This window comes from Numenius arquata, chromosome 3 (assembly GCF_964106895.1).
Source record: "Numenius arquata chromosome 3, bNumArq3.hap1.1, whole genome shotgun sequence".
NCBI lineage: Eukaryota > Metazoa > Chordata > Aves > Charadriiformes > Scolopacidae > Numenius > Numenius arquata.
This window is the reverse complement of record NC_133578.1, coordinates 16,970,027-16,996,830: the sequence shown is the minus strand read 5'-3', so window position 1 is coordinate 16,996,830 and position 26,804 is coordinate 16,970,027. Positions and strand designations below refer to the sequence as shown.

Sequence of the window (26,804 nt, the reverse complement as noted above, 5' to 3'; positions counted from 1 at the left end):
TGAACACCATGAGCCCTAACTCCCTTCCCAGCCAAACCCAGGTCCCATTTTGTTCAAGAGAGCCTGTGTGTCTATGATGAGCTCCAGGGCCAGGCATGAAGACCAGAGAAAGGGACAGGATGGCAGGTTGGGTGATTTGAAGGCTGCTGCTCATTGGGAGGGTGGGAGAGCATTGATCCCTTTTTCCCTGCTTGTGCCCCTATTTGGGGGTAGAGATGCATGAAAGAGGTTCAGGACCATCTCCTTCTCTAGCCCTTTGGTTGGCAGAAGCAGTGTTGCAGCTCAGTGCTCCAGATCTTCTGCTCAGGATGGCTCTGAGCTACCCCAAAGGTACATTACTACCATGAGATGCCACTCCACGTCTTGCCAAACCACCCCTTTCAAGACAGCGCTCACATGGCAGAGCCGAGCCTTTCCATGCTCCCGTCCGGCTCGGCCGGGACATGAGCAGCGAAACCCACAGCCCGATCCTCAGCTCAGGAGCAGCCGTGCCGCACAAGTGCTGACTCAGGCGTGAGCAACACCAGCACGAGGGCATCGTCTGCCCGTGGCATCCGGGGCCCAGACAGCCCACAGCTTCAGCCCAGAACACGCTCTGCCCCAGTGAATCACCCACCAACCCCGGCAAGTCCTTTCAAGACCCATCAGTCACCAAAGTGGGAGGAAAAAAAAATATAAAATTACATGCACACAAAGTAATTAGAGGTGTAACCCTCTCCCCTCCCTCTGTGCAGGCTTAATGCTCCCTTTGTCTGGGCATGTTTGCCTCGCTAAGTCGTGCCTCGGGACAGCTTTCTTGACAAAAAACAAAGGTTAATTAATAAAAAACAAAAAAACACAAAGAGAAACCCCTCATTAAAGTGGCCACCTTCTCGGCACGGCTCTCTACCCAGACTGGTCCTTCCTGGAAACAGAGCACTGACCCACGGCGGCCCTGACCCCTGCAAAAAAGCCAAATTACACACAACCAACTCAGGGCTGTTGCCAGCGATGGAGGGGTGGGAAACCAGCCAGGGGAGCAGACCCGAGACACAGCAAGGTGCAAACCTGATAGCGGTGATCCACCCCACCCACTGAAATCCCAGCCTCGCTGACCGTTTGTCTCCAGTTAAATTAAAACCTTCCCCTGGCAGCTTGGTGGCACACGTCCTGTGACCTGCTGTAGCTCTGCTACCTCCCTGCACCAGCGGCTCTTGGGAGTACATTACGGAGGATGGGACATCAACTATCAAAGGCACTCTGCTCCCATCCCTCCTCACCTAAGCAGCTGAAACCACAGCAAAACTCACTTCCAATTTGCCACCTGCATTATCAAGTGCTTCACCTCCGCAGTGGAAGTCTCTCATCACAGCACAGACACGAGACAAGCAGGTAAAAGTCTGCTTCAAACCTGCACTCTGCAAGTGCAAAAACATCTCTCCCACGTACTCATCCAATTTCCCTTGGACACACATGAGCACTTCTGATCCTGTTAGCCAGCGAGAGGTGGTGAAAGCACACACGCACATGCATGCGCACCAGCCAGCTCATTAAATCTAATTAGACAATCTTCCACGGGGAATTTTGAAATGCATATCCAGCAATTGCTGTGCACTGCTCTTTCCTCAACCCTCTGGATGTGTGAGCATGATTACTCACCACATGAAAAATAAAACTAATATGAAATTTAAGGGAACTGCCATACTTGCACATTAACAGAAGCGCACTGTAATTTAATCGGAGTCTTCCCGCTTAGAGATAAATATGGTGACAACAATACAGGGAAAGAAGAACACACAAGGCTCAAATTTGGATCCAACCTCTCCAAGAAACCAACAAACCAGAAAACCAGAAGTTCTGCCCAGTAACTTTATGAAAAATTTACCCAGTTGACATTCTGGTCTGTAAGGTGTGGAGCCAACACGTGTTCACAACACCATGAGCACCATGAAGACAACGAAGCAAAAGTACAACGGACTGAATCCTGAGGGACTCAAGGCAAAAGAAAAAACCCTCTTCATGATCTTACAGTATAGAAAAATTAAGGCTTCAGACCTGATATATGATGTATAGGATACATCAGAGCTAAGCACTGAAGCAGAGGGTCTAATGCATTCCCCAAAGTGCTCTCCATCCCCCTCTCTGCCAATGTTGCCAGCCAGGGGCAGTTAATGCTGAGCTCCAGGGACATTCCCTGTGCTCAGAACAAATGTCCTTTACAACTGCCACTTCATTGCATCAATTCATCACACAACAAAATCCCTCAACTGGCTTGTTTACACAGGGGAAACTTAATCTGAATTCACTTTCACAGCAGAGTAGCTAAACTACGTTAAACATGCCAACTCAATACAGAGCAACCCTCCTTTGAGTTTGCCTTCTTATTTGCAGGGATAGTTCTGCTGACTTTGAATAACGAGCATTTCAGTTCTCAGTGACTGCATGGCATTAAACCTTCTGTAGATAAAGCTAATCCAAACTATATACACATCATGAATTTCTGAAAGTCCCTGGGCATCCAGGCTCAGCAGCCTCCCATCGTGCCTAATCCAGCAGATCCCAGATGGGTTTTGGAAACTCCTGGTTTCTTTACTCATGTGAAAGCACCCCAGCAGGTTTGACCAGAAGGTGCCAACAGCATTGCTCATCTGCACCAGCCTATGGAGAATACTCAGGGGTCAAAATAAGCATCTCTTCTGAAGTCTATCATTTCTTTACGACATGTTCTTTGTTAGGGTGATTGGTCATCTAGAACTGCTCTACTGAAAGCAAAGAAATGTTATCCATGGAATGTAAATATTAAAATAAAATAAATATTTTGCATTGCAGAAGTCTCCATGGCCAAGTCTGAACAACCAAACCCAAGCAACACACCACTCAGACACAGAGCTGCTCTGATCCCAGCAGCAGTAGGAACTAGTTTCACCTTCAGACTTAGCTCCTTTCAGAGGAGCTTTACAAATGCTTTTCACACACAGGGGTCACAAAACTTTAAACAGACATGAACCACTTGAAAGTTGAAGAACATGTGGCATTTCAAACCCCAGCATACAGCATGGAGGCCTTCAGTTGGCCATGCCATATTCCACTCCTGCCAAGGACAATGCTGAGCTTCCCAGGAGTTTTACATCAGTAGAAGGTCCTGGATTGGAGGCTAGAGACCTCAACTGCTGTTCCTCTCTGAAAGAAGCTGAAAAACTCTCCCTTGCTGAATCATGAGCGCTCCAGCTCTCTGCTCCGTGGTGACTTTGTATGAAGACCACCCATGGACTCAGCACCCCCAGACTGCATCACAGCATCTGGCTGCCCAGTGATCAACTTTACAAGAGCACGTAGGACCAAGATGGGCTCCAGTCCTCCGTTCCAAAGCCTTGCACAGGACCATCTCCCTGAACAGAGGACAGTTGCACCCCAGTCATGCTCAGGGAGCTGCTATGTTTGATGCCAACCACCAAGCCATCAGCCTTAGGAGCCCATGGGGCCAGTGCTCTCTAAGGCACCAGCCAGCACAGTCCTTCTACCACAGTGCAATGGGATTGTCCCAAATCCAGCCACATCGATGCAGAGAGACATCTCAGTGCACATGTGGGTATTGGTGGCTGTGTGTCTGTCTGCGTACGTGACACTGGTAATTTCATGTCAGACACTCTGAAAACAGGAACGCAAGTGACAGACACAAAAGCCGTGTACCAAAACTGTAACAAAGAAACTTCCCTAATCCTTCTCAGATGTACTTTGGATCAAATCCAACCGCAGGCAAGGATGGCAGAAAGGCTCCCACCAACCTTTTGGGAGATGGATATGATTTTCATGTAGATGCACTCATGTAGGACACAGCTAGCCAAGTGTAAGGAGATGGTACATTCAGTGAATTTGCAAGCTTGGCTAGTGAAGCCAAAGGGCTTGCAATTTCCATAAAACAAGCCACTCCCAGTTTTTTTCAGCCTTGCTCTTTCAGGTCTCAAAGACAAAAAAAAAAAACCCAAAAAGAAAAGAAAACAGATACACACAAAAAGCTCCTACATTAAAGTAGGCAAAATCATAGAATACAATGGACTAAAACAAGCGTCACTCATTCATATGGATGCCATACCTGCAGCATTTGTCTTTGTTTTTCTTGCTGGTTAAGTGTCTAGTTTACATTCCTACTGTTCACAGTAATAAATGCAAGTCCTAAAATATGCAGGATAACAAGTATCCAGTGAGGGTCAATGCACACGGCTGCCCTGGCTGAGCTGTTCAGATTTCATGATTATTCCAAAGATACAATTTTGTCATAGACACTACAGTTTCAGTTTAAAAAAACATCAGAAATTAACTATGAACTGCAGCACATACAGCTAGAGAACAGCTAGCTGTCAAAACAAGACACACACACACAAAAAAAAAAAAAACCAAACATTTTCACCAGTAAGACCTTTCAAAAAAAGATTAAAATTTCAGTGAAGTGATACACAGTCAGTAAGTGATAGAAGGAAATTATACTTAAAAAAGCCTCAGTTTTCCATAGTTTTTGTGACACTACATTAGATGACTTTTCATTATGGCTCATGATCAGAGACAGCAGTTACATATTTTCAACTTTTTTCCTTTTTTTTTTTTTTTTCTTAAAGCTTTTAGATGTAGAAAAGACTTTAAATAAAAAGAGAACCTGTAAAAATTGAGACACAAGGCAACCAAAGGCGTAGCTGTATTACAGAGCTGGCTTTCTTTGTGGAAGTGTTGTTTCAGCAAGAAAACTAAAAGAAAAGATAGTAAGACATTTATTCTGGCTACTGGAAAATGCAGATGTTAGTCCTAGATTATATCCTGTTAAAAACAAAAGCTAAGGGAGGGGAAAAACTTTTTTAAAGTATTGGAGTCACAACAGCTTTTTCACAGAGACAGAGAGAAGCAACTTGAATATAAATAAGTGTCCAAAATAGGTCAGCACTCTTTCCTTGGCCACTGAAGTTTGATACTTCTCACTGGAGGTTAGCCTGGGCGGTGGTGGCACACACACTGCAGGGACACAGGCTGAGCCCATGGGCAGGTCCTGGCTTCGGGGGAGCCCCAGTGGCCCAGGCAAAGCCCCGTGGCGATGGGTCGGGGCTCACACACTGAGCATCACCAGACACGCTCGAGGCAACAGCCGCACACTTCGCAGCCGTACCTGCATTTTCCTGCATTGTACAGGTTTCTGATACAACCTCACTCATGTCCCAGGAGGGTTTTGAAATGCTGTGTGTCCACAGCCAGTTTTGAGCTTATCAAGCAAGAAGCATGATAAGAAACACCAGCGTTTCCACAGCCTTCAGCAAAACCCACCAGCTCCATGCATTTAGCCCTGAGCGTCCCATAGCTTTGCAGGGAGCAGCTCTTTGTGCCTGGGCAGGACGGGCTTTGTGCAATCCAGCTACGGTGGGCAAAGTCATTACCTCCCTGACAGAGGTTACAGACCCTTAATCTGAAACAGAGAACAGTTTTAGACTCAAAAGTCAGGCCACGACGTGCAGAGCATGCACTTCAGTTGCTCTGCCACTGCTTCCGTGGGGGGAGGCTGGTGGGAGCAGTAACATCAGGCTGCAGGTTTTATCGCTTTTATTTTTTTTTTAAAGGCAAAAAGCGAACAAGTTATTTCTACAGCGATGAGAGACAAGTCTCCTGGTTCAGCCTCGGCAGCATTCCTGCCTAGCTCGGCTTGTTTACCACCAATAAAAAGCCCATTAGTTGCACAATGCGCCTGTTAAAAATAACTCAAAAAAATCATCACTGGCAAATTAGTAAGACATCAGGACGCGCAGACACCTCAGCATGGCATTATGGAAACCACAGAGGAGTCAGACTTCCCTCAGGAGCTTTTCCCAAGGAAGACAAGCCTGGAGATTTCTCTCCCTTTGAGTGGACCCAGCTAATTTGAAGGGCTCGGGACCAAAATGCATCAGTCATCCCACCAACCAGTCCAGGGCTTCCGATCAAGTGACTTCCAGAGAAAGTAAACTCACTGGGCTCAAATGCCACCAGTTTGTGCCAGTGCCAATGAGGGCACAAGGTCCTCCTCGCACAGGGGTGGCCAGAGGAGGAGGCTGCGACAGTATAGAGCTTCCCCAAAACTTCACATCCCTGCCCAGGCTCTGATACATGGCAGCAATGAGCACTGACTCAACACATTCCCCTTCCCCCCCCAGCCACCCAAGGATCCTGCTTCAAAAGCATCACTAGTATAAATCCAAAAGGAAGTATGGGTGAAACCATAAGCTGCCCTCCTTTAAGGACCTCACCGCACTGCTTGGCACAAGGAGAAAGCCCTACATTTTACCCATACATCTTAACAACTGCTGTAAAGAAATACCCAGCTCCCAGCCCAGTCCCTGACCAAATGAAACACAAAACTTAGCCTTGCCACCCACCACACACACCACTACCCTCCAGCTAAGGAGCCCATAGCCCAGACCTTGCAGGCAGGGCTTAGAGTGCCTTTTCTGATCACTGCCCCCAAATTTGTGCAATTCAGGGGTCACCCCAAAGCTGACCCAGGGGTTCACACAGGCAGTGGAAGGTACTGCCTGGCTTGCCACAACCCTCCTTGAGCACACACAGCAGAGGACACAAGGGGAGAGGCAAACTTCAGCAAGGTGCTACCTTGTGGGCTGTGAGTAGAAGAACTGAGGGTTTTTTACAGTACTGTACCTCTTAGCGCACCACCTCCAGAGACTGAGCAACCCTGAGAGCTGCTCTAAACTCAAGAGCAACGTTGCTTTTCCTCCTGAGCCCAGCTGAACAGCACAAACTCCCAGCATCACCTCCAACCCCACCATTAACTAGTTAGGGAAAATCTGAAGATACCACTTTACAAAGATGCAACATAATTTTATTCACGGTCTATCCCCACACCAGCAGGGTGTCTGCAACTCCTCTGCAATTAGGGTGTTTCTGCCTTTCCTCTCTGTGAGCACTCCCAACCCCTTCCACGAGCCCAGCCATCCCTCTCCTCAGCCCCTGGAGAGGAAGCTCCTTCGGGAACATACCAAGCAGAGCTGCACGTTGAGGACACTGCATTTGTGAAATAGGATGAGGATCCCTTCTGCTCACAAAATGTTAAGAGGGGATTTCAAAAGCAGCTGCAAATATCCAAGGCAGCAATTTAGACTGACCTTTTCACAAGAGGAAACTTTCTCTCCCTGTACCCACACAGGACAGCAAATGTATTTTTCAGACATGCACCATATCCTCTAGGTTTCCAAGAGCGAAAGTGAGGTCACACAAGCAGGTAAGCAAGCGTTGTGTTAAATCCTGGCTGAAAATATAATCTCTAGATACAAGAAATAAAAAGCACCCATTGGCACAGAGGATCCACAGTATCTGCATTACTGCTGTTACTAACAATTCTCCTACAGAGCCCTGAATACTGAAAATCCCCAAGCAGGACCCAAAGGCCACGTCAGGGACGCTCATCATCCTCATATCAAAGGACGACAGTTTATAAAACACATTTAACGTGCTTACATACAGAGGAAGAAAAACTCCCCTCAGCCTGGTAAGGAAAAACCCTGCCTAACATTTAAATTCAGGTGGGAGCTGATGGAGACAACAGAGGGATAAGAGCAACAACCAAATCAGTGGCTGGTGTTTGGGCCAGGATGATGAGGATGCTTATCAGCTGCTTCAACCATGATCATCTCCAGCTGGAAATGGGTGGGAGCCGCCCCCTTCACAGGGTCTCTATTTCTGAAACCAGCATTATGGTTTTAAAGTCATGCTCAGGAATGTCCGTGACATTCAGTTACACTGAGGAAGAGTTTGGCCTGTTAATGTCCCTACCAGATATGTTTTTTAACCCATAGCGAAGGAGCTTCTTCAGACTGAGCCACCAAACTGCAGTTGTGCTTCGAATGCCTCAGGGATGGAGGTGGACGTGGCTACGTCAGAACAAGCCACAGCAGAGCTTTGCTGGACATCTCTCTGCATGGAGACCTCATCGGCCGTGGCTCATGCCAAAGTGTCATCACCTCCAGCCCCACCAGAGTTATGTATTCCCACATCATTTTAACTAAATAGCTTATGTCAGGGTTACTCCAGATGCTAACTCTGTCCTGAGGGTGTTTAAAATCAGACCCAAACCACGATGCCCAGTGACCTGCTCTGCACTCCTCCCTGCTGCATCTAATGCGTCCAAAACAATTCCGGGGCAGAGGACAGAAGGGGTGATTCCGCTCCAGCAGATTTCATGCCGGATGGAGTATGGCATCGGATGCGCTGCTGAAACGCGAGGCCGGCAAGGTACCGTCCGCCCCGCCGCTGCGAGGCAGGGAGCCAGCACCAACACCCCACCGCCTGCTCCAGCTGGTTCCACAGCAACACAGCCCTGTCCTCGGGCCGGATGTGGACCGCAGCCCGCCAGCCCAGCCGGACACGCACATCTCCGGTGCCGACAGCCAGGGAAACCCAGGTTCGGTTTGCCCTCGTTAAGCCATTTTTGGGTACGGGGCCCTTCCAGCCGGCACAGGGGAGGTGGAGGTGCAAGCCCCGGGAGTTTTCAATAAAGGAGATCTGTGTGGCTGGCGAGTGCGAGGTCTCCTGGGAACGGCCCTTTTACTGGGCTCCAGATGCTGTGGAGTGATTGCTTATATGAAGGCGGGGGAGGCCTCTTTACTGTTTCTCATTTCCTCCTTTTTTGCCTCCCCCCCCCTCCTGATTTCCTGGTTTTGTTCAGAAGCACAAGAGAGTCATTCATCATTTTTCTTCCAGCACAAGGAGCGCTCTCACCTCCCCCTCACCCCTAAATCCCTCCCCACCAGAAAAGGGCACGCGTTCCCCAGCCAAAAAGGCTCGCAGCGGGGAAGGCAAAGCTCCCCGGCTCCCGCGAACAGCTCCGGCACAAAGGGCCACATTCTCAGCTGGGTTCAGTGGGTGCCAGCCCCCAAAGGGTGAAGGCCAAAACTCAGCGACAGCAGAAACGCCAAGTCAGAAAACGCATATCAGCGGCGGAGGAAAGCAATTTGCACCGGTTTGAATTACGGGCAATGCAAAGCAGAGAGGAATTTGCATGCTGAGGAGACAGACAGCGCCTCAGGTAACCGGAAAAAAAGAGCTAAGAGATGAAGGTCCCCTTCCTCCTCAGCCCACATGCCCCGATGGTCACTCGAGCCACTGAAACCTGGGAAAACTTTCCTTGCGGAGTTGCGTGTCCCCCCCCCTTGCTAGAAACTGGGTGGGCATCAGTCCAAGTGCAGTCCAGGCACTGGATTTGCATTGCTCTACGTGACAGCAAGCCACCAGCCCCAGCTTTGGGATGGGCTTCCAGGAAAGCCCCGTTTGGTTTGCAGGATGGGGGAAAAAGGGTGGTTACATATGCAGGCATTTAACCCATTCGGAGGGTCAACGACACCCCCAGGAAAAACTCATTGTAGCACTTTGTTCCAGTACCTCCAATGGCCACTTGGGTTCACAGTCACACAGTGCTCTCCGTAACTTTTTGATGGCCTTCTCCTTGCCCCATCTTGGAAGGACAGAGTCAGGGCTAAGACATCTCAGTACAGCTGTAACAGAGAAGAGAAGCTCTCTCCAAGTGCCCTTGAGAAAGACAGCAAGTAGGAAAACTCCGAAGTAGTTAAAATTTGTGCACGTGTTTTTATAAAGCAACTGTGCATTTGTGTGAAAACCAAGACTGCAAACACCTGGGAAAAAAGGAAACAAAACTGAACATTTAGAAAATGTTCCAGGTTTTGGTTTTGTTTGGGTTTAATCACAGCAATAACAGCAACGAAGTCAAAAAGGTCTGCTTATGGTCAAATCCAAGGCTTCCTTCTGGTGCTTTTAGAAGGAAAAGAGATAGAAGACTGTGGTCAGTACTGGGGCCGGTAGGGTGGAGGGGAGCCTGTGTACCAGCAGCTCCACCAAGGAGGTACATTTATGGCACAATTTCAGCAAGAACTGGAAGAGCAATGAGAACACAAGCCACCAAGAGCCTGGCCATTTGGGACTAAACTCTTCCACACCCACTGAGCCAGATTTCCTGGAGGATCACCAAGCCAAGCAGGATTGCTGCACTCCTCTAGTCTCTCCCTCAAACACCACTAGCTGCTTAGGCGAACTGAAATATCATCATTTGGAAAGACCCAGGTATTACGGTGTGGGAGCCCAGATAGCCTCTGTTCCCGTCTCTGGCAAAGGAAGAGTCTGGGGCCACTTTTCACACATCCTGGGTCACTGGGTAAATTGGCAGCATGCTCTTCAGGGCCACTTTTGAGAGTCTGGCTGTTCACTCCCTTTGCTTTCTTTCACATGCTCAAATGAGAAACTTCTTTTGCTGCTGGTCTCCCTCAACATCTTTGCAAGCTTGTTTTGAGGTTATTTTATGCTCCCACGAAGAAACGGCAATATTTAAAAATTACCTGAATAAAGCCTTAGATTTTACTGTTTTTTCTTTTCTTTTTTTTTTTAATGGTTTGGCAGCCAAACCAAAACGATCAGCCCCAAGCAGGAACCAACATGTGGACTCCATCATACTCCAAACCCAGAGTGTGTCACCTCCACAACTCCCAGACATGCTCACGGAGAGCTCAGTGCCTGACCCTCCCACCCCAGCAGGATAGCCCCTGACGGCTCCTCTCTTTGGAGAAATAGCAGGTTTCAGCAGGTCTTCACCAAGCCAGACAGGTCAAAATGAGCCTGCTAGCACCCTGCTGAAAATATGCAAAGTAAACCTGAGAGCCGGCATGGGAAGAGAAGGTGAGGCTGGCAGAAATGCAGCAAGAGAAAACAAGAGGAAGAAGGGGAGCACAGCACTTTACAGCAGGGAAAAAAATAAACCTGCTGATCAAAAAAACAGCAATGTGAAAAATGTACAGGGCTCTAGGAAAAAAAAAAAACAACAAAAAACACAGCAACAAAGGAAGAAGGCAAGAGGGGCTGGGATGAACACCCTGGCCTGAATGCATGGGGTCAGCATGGGAATGATGGTGCGTATTTTCTTCTCGACACCAAGGAGATCCCAGAGGGCCCCCAAAAGCCTTTTGCAAATCAGGATCAAGCTCTTGACTTCGCCTGGGTGCAACTGCTGGATCATTCTTTACCAACTGGGCTGGCATCACACAAAAGTCCAGGCTTCTGCTATTGAAAAGAATATTAAAAGAAAATCCCCAAAATCCCAGGGGATTTTGCATTGGAGCCTTTTCAGTGTTTTCCTCACCCTGGCATCTTCAAACTAGGTGACATGTGGCACCATCATGGTTTCTGTTGTATTCATCACAGGAGCAACTAGCAGGCTGTTCAGTCTAAGAAACTTGCTCTCCTGAGATACAATCCCATCACTGGGTCTTCCAAACGAAGTATCCCCAAGAACAACACACCCAGCAGTACCTGCTGCCTCAGCTTCCTTGACTTCCAGATGGGGCTTTCACAGTGCAGCAGAGGCCAAATGCAGGTGCCCATGGTCAGTTTGTGCCTAGGGGCAGCAGAACCACAGTCGGGGAGGGATTTGATTAATTACATGAATAACAAACAGCCGGACCCCACACAGCTCAGACAGCAGGACAGGGGATGCGGGAGGGAAACAAGTGGCTCAAAACCCAGACGAGCTCCCAAATGAGGCCCCTCTTACCCTATTCCAGCTACGGACCTGCATCTTGGCCTCCACAAGGGCCAGGAAAAGTCCTGCACATTTTCTTTAGAAAGGCATACAACAGTGAAAAGCCCCCAGTAGGAGAGTTTTCCTTTCAGCCTGACCTGGACCGTCCTGTGTATCCGCCACGAGGGCACGGACACCGGGAGCCAGCTCGCCTGCTCAGGGAGGAGAAAAGGGAAGTTAATTTTCACAGCCAAAAGAAAATAGGGAGTTCTTTTCAGATGGCAGGAATATAACTGTGACATTTAGTCGCTTGCTATTTCTGCTTCCTGGGTGCGTCTCTCCACAGGAAAGCCCCCGGACAGAAGTCTCTCCGGGCAGCAATGCAACATGTGTTTGCCCAAACTTTGGTGTCTAAACCCGCTCCGAGGTCCCCGCGCTGGCTCCTTGGGGAGCCCGCTCTGTGCCTTGGCTGCCTTAGAGCAGATGCATGTGTCTAGCTGGAAAAAGGGCAAACCTGCAGCTCTGGCCTGAGGCCACTCAGCGTCTGACTCACCAGCTGAAAACAGCAAAGTCCCTCGACGTGCAAGCCAGGACACGATGGCAGCACTGCACGGCCCAAGGCCGGGTTCAGAGCAGAGGGGAACCAACGGCACGTCTCCAGCTCTGAAACGCAGCCGTTCACCACCGTCACGGTGGGGAAATTGCATTTGCTCCACGTTGAGCCGCGATGGGGAGTCACCCTACCTCACGGCATTGCTCCTGCAATGAAGTGAGCAACCCCAGAACTCCCCAGCTCCATCATGGGGACAGTACCTGATCCGCCACATCCCAGTCCCTGCCAGGCTGTGGCTACGTGCCCTCCAGGCACCGTGCGTGCTTCCACGGTTGGACAGAGAAGAGAGTGACCTGTCTCGGGCTTACTCCAGTGCAGGGCAGGCTGCACACCTTGCACAGGAAGCCCCAGGTACAGGCACCAGGCAGTCAGCTCAGCTCAGGTCACGCTGCCAGCACCACTCAGCCCGTGATTTTAGGGATTTCCAGAGCACAGCCCAGGCCACCGGCTGCTCACAGAGGTACCTTCTCCGTTGTGGTACCTCACTAATTGCAGTCTTTCACTGCAGATGCTTTCTTGCATTCACAGCTCGCTCTTCGACAGAATTTTGGGAACTTCCCCCATTAAAAATTTTCGCAAATCTGGTGGGAGTCCACTGCTTCAAGAGAAGAGCTGCAAAAGCTTACTGCCGGCTCTGCAGAGCTTCTCAGGATGTAATTTATATGGCAGTGGGCAGCCCACGGTGGGTTGTAAACACTCCCACAGGAGCAGTCACACACTCAACACTGAGCTTGATGTTAGTCCTGAGCATGGGTAATGATGACAGGAGGCAAGCAAGATACATAATTTAACTGCCAAAAATGCAGCTTCATCACAGGATGCCACAGAGGGGAAATGCATTCAGTTGACTATCCCTGAATAGGCAGGGAAAATAAAAGAGAAGAATTGGAAAAAAAAAAAAAACAACAACCCAAACACAGACTCAGTTAAATATTTATAGAGGCCACTGCATTTCAATCGCAAACAGTTTTTTAGGTCAGCTGGGACATTTCAGCTCTGCTAGGGCAGATCAGTTCCATGGGACAGGACACTGCCGACAACCACAACTCGGAGGCTGAACCCTCCTAGCACGTAACTCAGGGAATAAACAGACCTGGGCAGGGTTGTGCTTCCACTCGGCACAGCCCAAGTGATGGGACCTCCCTTCTCACCATGGCTGTTGTTCCTGGATGCACAAGGCAGCAGGAGACCTGACAGGAACAGGTCTGTACAGCAATACAGCAAACTGTATTTGTAAGAGCAATCCCAAATTGGTCTTGTATGTATGTGGAGTTCTTCCTATCCTGAAGCCTCAAGGCACTGCAGTGATGTATACAGACAAGGGTTTTCTTGCCTCCCCCAGCACTTGAATCCCCACTGCTAGAAGTCAGGAGGGCAGCTCACAAAACAAAGACGGTACCTCTGTAAGCAGCTGGCAGATCAGGCTGTGCTTTGGAAATCCCTGAAATCACAGGCAGCATGATGGGTTTCCATAGCACTGTTCCCACCTCACAAGGCTCACTCCAGACTCTTTCCATAAACTCCCAATTTGTGCACCACTGGCTACCACCTGCGGCAGCATTATGGGCTTGATGGACCTTTGGCCAGGTTGGCCTGCTGCTCAGTCATATCTGCACCGCCCAAGCGCTTTCAGCATGGTCTGAATTTGCAAAGGTCGGTTTCAGCACGTGCAGGACCAGCCAAATGGCCAGGGGTTAAGGTAACAAATCCTTGAAACCAGCCTGATAAAAAGAATAAACAGAAAAATGGAGGAAAGCAATGACTGAAATCAATAACAAACATTACTAGAAAGACAGAAGCTTTCCAACTGTCTGAGATTAGAAGAATGTATGTCTGCGTTACCATTTTTTTACTGTTTTTTACCAGGCACAGTTTGTTAATGCTGAAAATTTTGCATTTCGGCCCTTTGTCAGCTCAGCTGGCCTGAGTCCCTGTAGGATGAGGGTCGCAGTTCCCGAGAGGGCTGAGCACCAACCAAACCACGCTTTGTGCCGTGGGACCCGCAGGAACTTTACCACCTCCCTGGTCAGTTTTGCCGTGTTGAACTCACTTCATCCAAAACAAGGGCGGGGGGAAAAAAGCAAACAAGTAAAGCCCTGGTTCACAAAGGTGGGGTCGAGCAGAAAGGAGGGGCTAGACTCAAAAGGAGAGCCCCCTGTCCAAACACAAGTATCTGAAGCAATATTCGTAAAGCAAACACAGGAACGACCGGGAAGCAGCGTGCATTTTGCACACCTGCTCCTTACCAGCAGACAAATCTCAAAACAACATCAGCACTTCTAAAAAGGGATTAAAATAAAAGCACACTGAGTCCATGGACAACCTTTGTTTAAAAGCCACGTAAGCGGCAATGAGTTTCTACAGGCCAACTCCCTACAAACGTAAGCAAGGGAAAGTTATCAGCTCTGGGCTCCCAAAATATTTACTTAACTGTCCTGGTTTGACATCAATCTAACATTATTCTGAGTAATCTCAAACAGACCTTTCCAAAGTTCCATGCTGTCATTTTTATGGCATACTCTTGACCAAAACTCAAATGCAGAGCGCCCTTTCCCAAGGGTATTTCCAAGCACTTTACTACCATAGAAGCAAACACTGTCCTTGCAAGGTAGGAACAGCACTACGGAAACCCACCCTACAGGGAGAGGAGGCTGAAGGTGTGCAGCCTCCCCTGTGCAACATCCAAGGGTCAGATCTGCATCAAACTGAAACTGTGGGAGTAATTAAGACACCTAGATGAATGGCTTAAGCTGAGCAGTGGCCAAGAAGCTGACAGAAGACACCCTCATGGAGAAGGCTGGGGTGTTTTAGTGGCTGTAATTGATCTCAAACTTGGGTTTAGATCTCATCTGGCCAAAAGCCACAGCTTGGGAAGCACGTCTGGTGGAGGATGTCGGTACGCTCTGCGTGTTTCCTCACAAAGGCTTGGGATACCAGTTCTTATTTTTAGTACTATTTTCATTTCTTCGTGTAATGAGTTCAGTGTTTCAGGCAGCCCTGGAGGAGCAGGAAGGACATGTCCCGTAATAAAACTAATTAATTCATGTGGAATTTCTAGCCATTATTGTGAAAGTGGCCAAATTCCTCACTCCTGAAAAGCTGCCAGAATGGCCATTAATCTGGCTGTGGTCACAAGCAGGATTCCTGTGGCCTCCTGCAACACCCGACCAGCCCCTGGGACAGGGACTGCAGAAACCAAAGTGGATATTGTTATTTCCTCACACCAACTCCCACAGCCCAAGTTTTACTAAACAAGACAGTTGCCTCAGAGGGCTCCATGCCAAATTCCTCCCAGTGCCCCCAGAACAAGCATGCCCCAGTCATGTGCACAGAGGTCTGGCCCTCCAGCATCAGCCCAAATCAGGCATTTCAGCATTATTCCAAGCTCTGCAGACCAACTGTTTTCACCTGCCCAGCCTTGGTGATGCTCTCAGTGACAGATGACCTGAATTTGTCCGAATTTGTCCTGGAGATGTCAGAAGTTGTATTGCCACCACCCAGCTGGGTGTGCTAGGAAGCTGAGCTTTTTGGGTCCCATCTGCAAGCAGTGGGAAGCTGGGCTCCTCCACAGAGAAATTCCAGGCAAGAATGTCATCAACTGAAATCCCTCAATAATGCACAAGAATTAATGGAATCTGTCTCTCTGCCTGTGAGCTGGGGGTGACAGGGTCTGTGGGGCCTGGCAGGAAAAAAAAGCATGGAATAAACTTATTTTAGTCACTAAAATCAACAACAACAAAATTACTCAGAATACCCGCAGGGAGCCGACCTATTGTGTAAGAAGGCACCATTTTGCCATAGTCTCATTTTTCTCCTCCAATTCTGGACTGCTCTTTAAATTCAGTGATGGGTTAGAAGGTTACCTGCAAAATAGTACTTCTAGTGCTGTTCCACCATCCAGTCCCAGGAATGGCCTTATTTCGTGAACACCAGTAGAAATCCAGACCTTCTGCCCCTGATGTCCTGTGTAATGAACCATCTGTAACAACCTGGATTTCTAACAGTCGAAACAAAATCCTCCCAAAATACACCTCTGCACAAGCCATGGAGGCAGCACTGTTCACCATGGCCAAAGGGAAAGGTCCCCTACCATGACCACCCATTGCTTTAGGCCTCCTCATCCCAGTTTCCATCATGGCAGATAGTTTACCTGTCTATTCACACCACAGTCAGATCAAGATGGTGCGGCAGGGATTTTCCTGCGGTTACATCAATCTGGTGCATATGATGTTCAGAAGAATGGAAAGTGCCCTCTACACATCAGGGATCATATCAAACCCATGGCCCTTGTTTAGTAGTGGGTACTATGCTAGAAAAAGAATGTCTGTTGGAGCCCAGTAGTGCAGATAGGGAGAAGGTTCCACTACACAAACATTGTCCTTGACCAGTTGGACTCAGAGCTTGGGATGGAGCCTGGAGCAGTTCTTCCAACCTTCAGAAAGCAGTGGTAAGACTCATTATAGCATTATCACTCGGCATTTTCCTTGAGCTGGTTCAGCTGCAAACCTAGAAGAGCAAACCAGCTCCAGTGTAGAGGGTGGATTACATCACCCCAGACAAGTGTCCCCAAGAAGCAAAACAATTCACTAGTGTAACTGGAATTTGTCTTTAGCAAAGGCACTGCAGGTTGAGCAAGGAGGACCAGGAAGAACAGAAAACAGCCATGGAAAGCCCTGGGGTTGCTGGGTTAGCCTCACTGCAAACAGAAACACCATGGTGGCCAATCACCCCGACCCTACAATCTCCACACCGAACTCTCACGGTGGCCAGGACCTAGAGGACACAAACCAGGCACCTTGGGGGGTCCTCAATCAAGGCACCGCAGATTATCCACAGCCTCAGTAGCTCCAGATCCCTGCCGGGGCTACGGGGCAGAGCCCCAGCACCAGCTCTGGGCTCCAGTGGTGTGGGAGGCTGAAGCCCCAACGCCGGCCACCCCCTCCCGCTCTTCCTCCTCATGCCACATCTCTTTGCTAAACCTGAGTTCCTCTCCCCATTTCTACTTGCTTTTGAAGTGCCAGATGAAACAGCACCAGATGGAGGCAAGCCACTCGCCCGCTGAAAGCAACGGGAGACGAGCGTTTCCACATGGGCTGCGTGGGAGGGCTGCCATCGCGCCCGTCGCAAAACCTGACTCTCCCCCAGCTCAGCTCGCAGCCCAATGGCACGCCAAGTGCCACAGACAAAACCTCCTGGATTCAAACAGAAAATGACCCCCGTGCAACTTTCCAGGTGCAAAAAAAAAAGGTCAGATTCTGGCCAGTTTCACTGTTTCTGTTCTTCTGCCTTCACTGGGGCTGCTCAGGATCTGTCCTGCTCCCCTCGAGAGCAAAAGTCGGGACTTCTAAAATATAGGGCACTCCCTACCCTACAGGGAACAGGCCACACCAGGGACACACACACCTGATCTTTGGCAGTACCAAAAATGCCTTGGAGGACACCCAAAAGCACAAAAACATCTTCAACACCTCACTGCACCCATCAGTCCCCCCAGACTGAACAGCAAGCACCCCTAGGACATGGACATTAAGTGCCTACCCTTTCCTAGTTTTAAAACAGCAAGAGGAAAACGTGGGAAGGTTATCACATAACCTCCTCACCTAGCCAAGAGAAGTCCATTACCATGGATTGGATCTTCTACAACCAGCCAGAAGAGCTGAGAACAGACTGCCCTGGCTGAAGTCTGAAAAGCAAGATCTTACAGGGAAATCTTGCTGTGGACTCAAGCAGAAATACTGGCCAAGGCTTCATGAATTTTCCTGACATTATAGGACTACAGGACTCTCCCACAGACAATGCTATGCAAGTGACTCCAACAGCATGTCATCGTTGTACGTATCCTGCATCACCTGGCTACAAGGACAAGCTGAAAGGAGGCACAAAAACTCCTCTCTGATCTCACCTCCAGTCAGTAAGGTGTTGGAGACAATATTAATTTCAAGGGCAGAGCAGTAGAAACCCCCTCAACCCACCTGAGCTGTTTTATCTGCAGTAAATTGTAAAGAAAAGCCGGGATTTCAACACGGTCCAATTCCCACCAGCGCTTTGTGTCACTCTCAATTACAGTCCAGAATGAAATACCAAGAAATCGTTTCTCGCGGCCGGCAGAATTAATGGGATCTTTGACTACAGAGAGCACCAGGCAGTGAACTTGTTCCCTTACCAGCCAAGAGGCACAGTGCAGCTTTCTTCAGAATAAAAGCTGCAATGTCAAAGGATAGTTTAAGGCTTATAAAAGTAACCTGATGTTTCCCAGTATTCCAGTCCATAAGAAAGGCACGTGATTACTGACCCCGTCCTTTCTAAAACAATTTATTTCTACTATAAGCTTATGCAGCAAGAGACTTTATCTTCCCACTGGTATTTCGCTAAATTACATGTGAGGCAAAACACGGAGCAGAAGACAATCAATAATGCAGTTAAAACAAGCTGTCAAATGCTGGGCTGCAGCAAAGCTCTGATAACTGTGCACTAACCCCTTTCTCTTAAGCCTTTGCCCAGAATAACCATCACATCACGTTCGCTTGTAATTATATGTCAACTTGCACGTTTAATGAGGTCACACTTGGCCAGTTCGTGAATGAGAAACACCTCCTAGCTTGCTGGCAGTGACTGCTGAAGGTGGGCAAGGACATTTCAGTCAGAGATTTGATCTGCTGAAGGTAGTTTGTCTTTTTGAAAATAATAGTAAGACTGAATCTGCAAGCTGCTTAGCTGGCAGAAAACTCATCCTTCCAGAAAAGTGAAGATTTGGTTGTGTTAACTCCCCATCATGGTTTACCTAAGACCCAGACAAGGACCAAGACCCATATGATGGACCATGAGGATGTGCACAAGGACAGGGAGGGAATAGGGCACGACTGCCACAAGATCAGCTCAGTAGGGATGAAAGGCAGCCAAGAACAAGCTGCTCAGCCTCCCTCCTCTAATAGAAATGCTTTAAAAGCATCTTTACATTTTACCTTGGCCTTCGTCTTACTCTGTCTGCCTAAAGCAAAAGGCCTTCCCTGAAGGAATCACAGCCCCAGCAGGGAAGGCAGCTGCGACCATGCTCAGAAAGCTGGAATCCAAGCAGAAAACACAAAAGATCCACCAAGGAAATTGTTGTTCCTCCCAGGTCCCTACTGCTGAACATGTGACGAGATAAAACAGGTACAGGAGTATTGCTGGCCACTGGGATGAAACCCTGTCTTCACAAATCGAGTCATCTTTGTGGGTAACAGCAACAGCCACTCATCGGGCAGATAAATTAGCCCCAGCTAATATTACAGCCAGGTCTAGTATGAAGCCATACACAAACACACCTCTCGCATTCCAGTTTTCACTGTTTTGCCTCCTGAATTGTTTATCTCGGCTCAATTCCTGGATGTGGATAAAACAAACGACATGGACTTTCTCACAGACGGGGCTTCTTGCTGTTCCCTTGACAAATACCATGCTCAGCGAGTATGAGCCTGAAACCCAGAGGGAAGGAAACAACTGCAAAGGGCAAGAAGGAAACAGATCATTTGCCAAGGGACAGCATGAAAACACATTTCTCCTTTGGGCCAGAGCCTTGAAATCTTCCCAGGCTTCCCCCTCCCTCCAAAGCATCATTTTCACACCACCATCACCCTCCTAGAGCAAACTCAAGTGGGACTGGGGAAGAGGGTAGCAATATCTTCAAGAAGCTGCTCCACAAGGTGTTATGTATTGTCTTAATACTTAAAGATGACAGCCAGCCCAGGGCCTGACCAGGTTAGCTCTTGACCAGACACAGCTGCCAGAAAGGAGCTTGGAGACCTGGTCCACCTACTGGCAAAGCCCCAGAGGCAGTGAGAAGAGATGAGCTGTGTTGGGTTTTTTTTTTTTTCATTCACATATCACCCTTAGAGCTGTTAGTAATTGCATTTCACGTTTAATAATTTCTTCCATGGCAAGGAGCTCTGCAGACATTCAGTTTAGCCTGGGCAGAGCTGCTGAAGTGGCTGTGGACATATTAACACGCTCCTGTGGATTTGGTTCTTGTGGTTGGCTTCTCTGGTGTCTAGTAATGTCCAAACTTGCATAAGCCAGGCTGAACGCCTGGTTGCAGCACTCATAACTAATCTCCCTCTTGCTCACGTGCTTCTGCCTCAAGAGGCATCTAACATGGGACAAGGGGGACACTCATAGCCTGGCTCTCCTCTACCCCTCACCCCCTTTTTAGCAACAGAGTGCCTTCAGGACCTCCACTGCTGTGCTAGATCTGGCCAACTTGACTGACGGGGTCAGAAGTTGTGGGGGCGGAAGGACAGATACACACATGCACATGCGTATTGTGATGGACGCTTCATTTCCTTATAAAAGCAGGAGAAAAGCAGAGGTCTTCCTGGCAATTCAGTGGATGTGAAAAATGCACTCATAGCATTACTGGCATGGTTTTCAAGTTGCTGTTAAAATTCCACTTACATTATGCTACCTCCAACCTCAGAGTCTTCTGTGTTTTGGAGCAATACATTAAACTGTCTTTTAGCAGCTGCCTGCCAAGGGGAAATGGAGGTTTTGACATTTGACCCATAAGGAAGGATGTGTGGCATTTGGGGCTACCCAAATAAGGATTTTAGTTGGATTCTAAAACGAGCTGTGCTGTTAACAGTTAACTATTTTGATGCTGGTTTTATATCATGGGAGTTCAAAGCGGAATCCCTGGCCAGGTGAATGAGGCAACCCCAGCCCTGCAAGTTCGAGTTTGCCTGGGGCTGCATTCTTTGCACAGCTCTCTTTCCATTTGGAAAGGTTACTTTGCACTGGCATGGACTAAAAAAACCCTCATTTGTTTTAATAAAGAAGTGAGATTCCAAAGCAGGACTCAATAGCCAGCAGTGGGTTCTGAGGCAGATCCCACTGAATTAGTACAAATATCCCAACAACATAATAAAACAATACTATAAACCCAGCTGAATTGCACTGGCAAAGGGGAAAAAATTCCCTTAACTGGTCAGCTTTGAACAGTGGCTCAAGAGCCCTTTTTTCAGAGTGGAAAAAGTTTTATTCCTAGGACCTTGTCTCCATGAGGAGAAAACAGATGTTCTTCGGCTATTCTCATAACTCAGGCAAGACAATTTAGGACACTTGCTGACATCATTAAGATCTGCCCTGATCCATCTCCTAGCACAAGTTCCCACCTTGGAGCAGCACTGGCACCCTGCTGCACCTTGAGCCAGTGATCTGACAGAAAATCATTGAATTGTTTCCTGGGGCTGGCTTTCTGCAGGATTAGCTCCTGAACCAGCCTCCTCTGATACAAGGTGAGACCTAAACCCAGCAGAAGGAAGAGAGAGGGACATTGCAGCTGAGAGCTGGACAAGACCACACAAGCCCCTGATTCCAGTTCATGATGGCCAAAGCAGAAGGCAGCATCCCTACCCTCCAGCTGAGACTGGAAAGGTTGAGAGACCTCAATGCTACCTGAAATGCCTCTCAAAGCACATTGTGTCTCTGGGACCCATTTGGTCCTGGACCGCCCTAGACCTGCTTGGAGAGAAGATGGCTATAGAGGACTGTGACTGGGGCACGATCTGCCGGGACACAGACTGCTAACACAACGTACAGCCAGTCCCCTGCACTCACTCCGCTCCCTGTGTCCTGGCAGATTTCAGGCACATCGTTTAGTCCATCTGCAAAACAACATGCCGATCTCGCTGAGGTGCTGAAAGAATAAACACACTCAAGACTGGCATGAGCCCTCCGCGAGCTCCACGCGCACAACAACAACCCTCTGTCCCCAGTTCAGGCGGTTCCAGTCAGCAAAGTTTGTTACACGGTGACCTGAAATAAACTGTAAAACAGTGTGGTCCGGTGGCATCGAAACTATTTCAGAGGCGCAGATCCCTGGAGATGCTGAGCCTCTGTCTCACTCCTACCATCGGTGGGAGTTCACGCACTCGCCTCCCTGGGGGTAGATGGGGGGGTAGAAGTTCTCAGCCTGATTTCCACAGACTGCTGCTATTTTGTTCCAACATTCCCAACATCTTCAAAATACCCAAAGCCTCTTGTGCAATGAGCAACATCCTCTGCTTCCTAGCTACATGGTGGTTTATGTTACTTTCCGCCTACAACCATTTCAGGATTGGCTTTGCAGACCTAAGTGGAAGACTAAACAATGCTGGAGCCACAGCAGGAGAATTTGCAGAGTTTTATTCCTTGTTTCATTTGGGCAATCGTTCTGCCTCTCATCAGGGACAAAAAAACTTGCCAACCTCTTAATTTAGGAATAGCACGAGCTCTGCATTCCAGCCCTGAATCAGCCAAAGGAGTCTTTTCAAGCTGGAAAGGGGAAAAAGGGCAAATACCTTTAAGCACATTTAAAAAAAAAAAAAAAAGCCTCAACACCTGCCTTTTGCAGGCAAAAACCTGCTCTCGGGGCACTCTTGAAACTAGCTTGACATCAGCATTTGAAAGGGAATTCCACTCCCCGCTCTTCGGGTGCCAGACTGCTTTCCCTGTCACTGCTTTAAACGAAAAGCACACTCTCCCTCGTATACATTTTTGGTACGTGTTTTGCAGCCACACTGCAGGGGGAAGCGATGATGTGAGTCTGAACAGAAGAGCATCAAGTGAAGCTGGCAGATTTGGGTCCTCGTTTTGTTGTGGGTTTGGGTTTTTTGCTTTTTTTTTTTCTAATAGCTACAACAACCTGTTAAAAGTTTTGTAATCTGAAGAGAGCAAACCCTTTTCTGGGTGTCCAAGCTCCTCTGCCAAGACATGCTCGACTGTGAATATTCCAACTGCATGTTTCACATCACGCTGGTTAAGGATGTGCCAGTATTTTTATTATTCACCCCCTATGGACATTACAGAGTACCACATACATTAAAGTGTTCTTAAACTGTGTTATTTATGTGTGTGTGTACTATACACAGAAATAGTCAAATAAATCACATCCATTCTAAAGGAACAAGAATAATAAAATCAATCAAAATACCCAGTGAAGTAACATAAAAATTCTGAAATAAAGTCCATAAAAAAAAAACCCAAACCAAAAAGCAGCATTAACTCAGAAAATTACCTCTCAACCTATCACTGCAATGCTTTCTTCCTCCCTCCATTTCTTGTAAAAGCATAAACCTGGAAGTCAGCCCTAGATTCTTTAAATCTCAATGCCCTTGGTTTCTTCTGGAGAGTGTAAAATTCACTCCCTTGATACTCATATTCTGTAGTCAAGCAAGATTTCACATCAATGTGTTCTCCAGACTCCCACTCTCTACAGCCCTTTGCAGCTGGGCAAAGGAGGGGGGACAAGAAAGGGGACAGGAGTGGGACCAGAGCAGTCACAGCCTGGGTGCACGGAAGCAGCAGCCTGCAAAAGTTTTCTCTGCTGCTGTTTTTTCTTCACCCCCCCTCTCTCTATCTCTCCCCCTTCAAGTGGAGCAGCGTGCACAGGTCCCCGGCTGTGCTCCCATCCTTCGAGGAGCGAAGCCGAGAGGTATAGCCCAGGTCAGGGTGCTTTTTAATAAAGCCTCAACAAGAGGGAAGGGAGGGAATTCAAAGTCGTGCTGCTGAACTAGTTATGCAAACAGGGTCAGAGCCCTGGTCTTAGCAGGGGAGCAAAACCAGCAAGGAGGTAGAAGTCAAGGAGGGGTGATTTCAAAGGAGGAAGTGCTGGTTTCTACTCTCAGGCCCGATTCGGCAATTTTCAACATCCCACAGAGAGGGAAATAGCTTGCATCTGATCGCAAGGGAGAGGAGGCGTTAATAAAACCAAGCTCTGCTGTATCGGCATCCCCAGGAGTGCTCCCTCCCACAGCAATCGCAGCAACAGGTCAAGAGGTTGTCCCAGTCCTCAGGGCTGCGCCCTCGGGGGATGCTCCTCTTCCCCCTGACACCCAGTGCCTGGACGAGGGGGACCAGAGAGAGCCAAGATCCCCACAGCAGTGGCTACCCCAGCTCCAAGGTGGGCTCTGCTGCGACGGTGGCCGTAGGGAACGCAGTCTGCACACAACAGGGCCGCTACAGTCCCCCGTCCACCCTCTTCCCACCAGGCAGCATAGGGTCCTCCCACACCAGCTCTCCTCGTATCTTTGGGGTATCCGTCACCCTCCAGGGTGCTTTTACTCCCCCATCAAACCCAAATCTGTACTTCTACCTCCCTCTGCTCCCCAAAGGACTCCGCCTCAGCTGCATCTCCCCAAACTTCACCCATGGGTTTTCTTCTCTGGAAGACACCAACCTCCATCCTGCCCGCCGGGGCAGTCCCCACATTCACCCCCTCATTACACCCTGACACTGGGGTTCTTGCTCTGTACTAAGGAAACCTTGCTCTCTAACCCCCGGGGTGGCTGCACCCCTACATACCCCTTTTTTCCCACACCTCCAGGGATGCACTCACTCTCCTTCCCTGCCTCCAGTGCCCCTCTCATTCCTGCTTGTTTTGTCCCTGCCTGAACTGACTCCCTCCTCTCCCGCAGGGATCCCTCTTCCCTGCCCTCCCGAGTGGTCCCTCTGCCCCGGCAGCATCCCCTCTAGGCCACCCCCCTTAGGATCCCTTTGTCCCGTGGACGAGCCGCTGCCCCATAGTTATCCCCAAGCCCCTCCGGTGCGCTGTACCCCACGCCCGGTGCACAGGGCAAAATGTACGCTCTCCAGTGCTCGGTCCCCGGTGCGCAGGGCACAACGTATGGTCCCCAGGGCTCGGTCGTCGGTGCGCAGGGCACAGTGCACGGTCCCCAGCGGTCGGTCGCCGGTGCCCAGGACACAATGCACGGTCCTCAGTGCTCGGTTCCCGGTGCACAGGGGACAGCGCACGGTCCCCGGTGGGCAGGGCACAATGCACGGTCCTCAGTGCTCGCCGCCCGGTACCTCATGCCCGGTGCACGGTCCCCGGTGCTCGCCGCCCGGTAGCCAGGGCACGGTGCCCCGTCCCCAGCACCGGGTCGCCGGCGCCCGGTCCCGTTGCGCGGCGCCCGGCGCCTTGCACGCCGCGCTGGGTGCGCGGTTCCCCGCGGTGGCCGGTGCCGGGCGCTGCTCACCTGCGGGACGCTCGGCGCTGGCGCCGTACTCGGCCGTGTCGCGGCGGCGGGCGCAGGTGCCCTGTCCCTGCACCAGGGCTTGGAGGGGCAGCTCGGCGCCGGGGTCGGGGTAGCAGCGCAAGCCGGCGGCGCAGCGCGGGGTGTAGACGCCGCACGCCTCGGCCTCCAGGCGGGCGCACACCGGGCAGCAGCCGCAGCCCGGCTCCCGCACCAGCTCCGGGCAGGGCGGGCGGGCGGCCGGGGGGCAGGCGGCCAGGCGCTCCGCCGTGCAGGGCGGGCAGCGGAACAGCACCTCGGGCAGCGCCGGCCCCGCCAGCGCCAGCGCCGCCGCCGCCGCCGCCACCAGCAGCCGCGGCCAGGCGGCCCGCGCCGCGCCGCCGCGACCGACCCCGCCGAGCGCCATGGCGGGACTGACGGGGCGGCGGGGCCGGCAGGTGGACACGCCGCTCGGCCCCCCCCGCCCCGGGCGGCGCGGCGCGGAGGGGAGAGGAGAGGAGAGGAGCGGCGCGGAGAGGCGCGGAGAAGGAGCGGAGAAGGAGCGGAGCGGGGCCGGGCGCGCCGCGGCGCCGCCGGGTCCTAGAGCCGCCCCCGCGCCCGCCCCCCACCCACCTTCCCCCTGCGGGGTTCGGGGCTGCCCCAAAGGGGAGAGGGGGTCAGCCCCAGAGGGGGGCGGGGCGGCCCCAGAAGAGGTTGGTGATGCCCCAAAGGGAAACGGAGCGTCTGACCGACACGGGGAGAGGGATCGTGGCAATGGGGGGCAGGGTCTGCGCCACCGGGGATGGGGGTCTGACCCACCGGGGATGGGGGTCTGGCTCACAAGGAGGTCTGGGGATGTCCCGCTGGGTAGAGCGGCGCCAAACGCGGAGGGAATCGGGACCTGCCCCCCGGAGACACCAAGTACAGGGAGGGATGAAGATCCTAGCCCACATGAGGGTTGGGGTCCTGCCCCACAGGGAGAGCCAGTGCTGGGGGAAAACTGGGTAATCTCCACAGTGAGGGCCAAGAAGGGGCTGGGGGGCAGGCAGGGGTTGCCCCGCTGCCCCAGAGGTTCCAGGCCAGGCATCAGCAGCCACATTTCAGGCCAGGTCCCACCATGGGGATGGGGGGGCAAAACCTGAGTTCAGGGACAGTTACATCATCCAGTCCCTCCACCAAACACTGGGCCTGGGAGCCACCCTGCCTCCTTGGGGACAGGACCACGAGGTCAGATGAGCCCTCTTGGAGAACATGGTGATCCATGCCCATAGGGCTGCCTCCATCTCCAGCCTGGCTCCCCAGAGGGGAGCATTTACACCCCCACATCAAAGCTGCCCACACGGGGCTCAGTCCTGCGGCACCGCCCTGCGGGGGTGCCCAAAAGCCGGGGTACAACCCAGGGGGCAGAGGCAGAGCTCTCCAGGCTTTGGGGTTTTGATGTGAAACCCCCATTTCAAACCCCATCACACTCCGTTCCCTACTGCCCAGCTGTCCCAGGCTACCCAGAGGATATGAAGTGTCGGGGATATTACATAGAGGTGGCTGGGGTTTTTTATTAGTAAAATATAATAACAACAAATCCAAGGGAATGCAAGTGAGCTAATGAAGCTGGAAAACTTTGCTAATATCATTGTGGTGTTATGTGGTTAAAGCCAGGCACTGAGGCAGCCGGAGTTCCCTCAGCTGCAGGACCGTCAGC

General features: G+C 50.5%; 1 protein-coding gene across 1 annotated transcript in view; it reads right to left on the bottom strand.

Annotated features, from left to right (window-relative positions):
* The window catches only part of IGFBP2 (insulin like growth factor binding protein 2), a 62,523-nt gene extending 36,991 nt beyond the window's left edge, over positions 1–25,532 (bottom strand). The window contains exon 1 of the mRNA XM_074145541.1: positions 25,130–25,532. Within this exon, the coding sequence (XP_074001642.1) occupies positions 25,130–25,532 (403 nt within the window). The remainder of the gene's footprint in view (positions 1–25,129) is intronic.
* Positions 25,533–26,804: the final 1,272 nt, after the last annotated feature.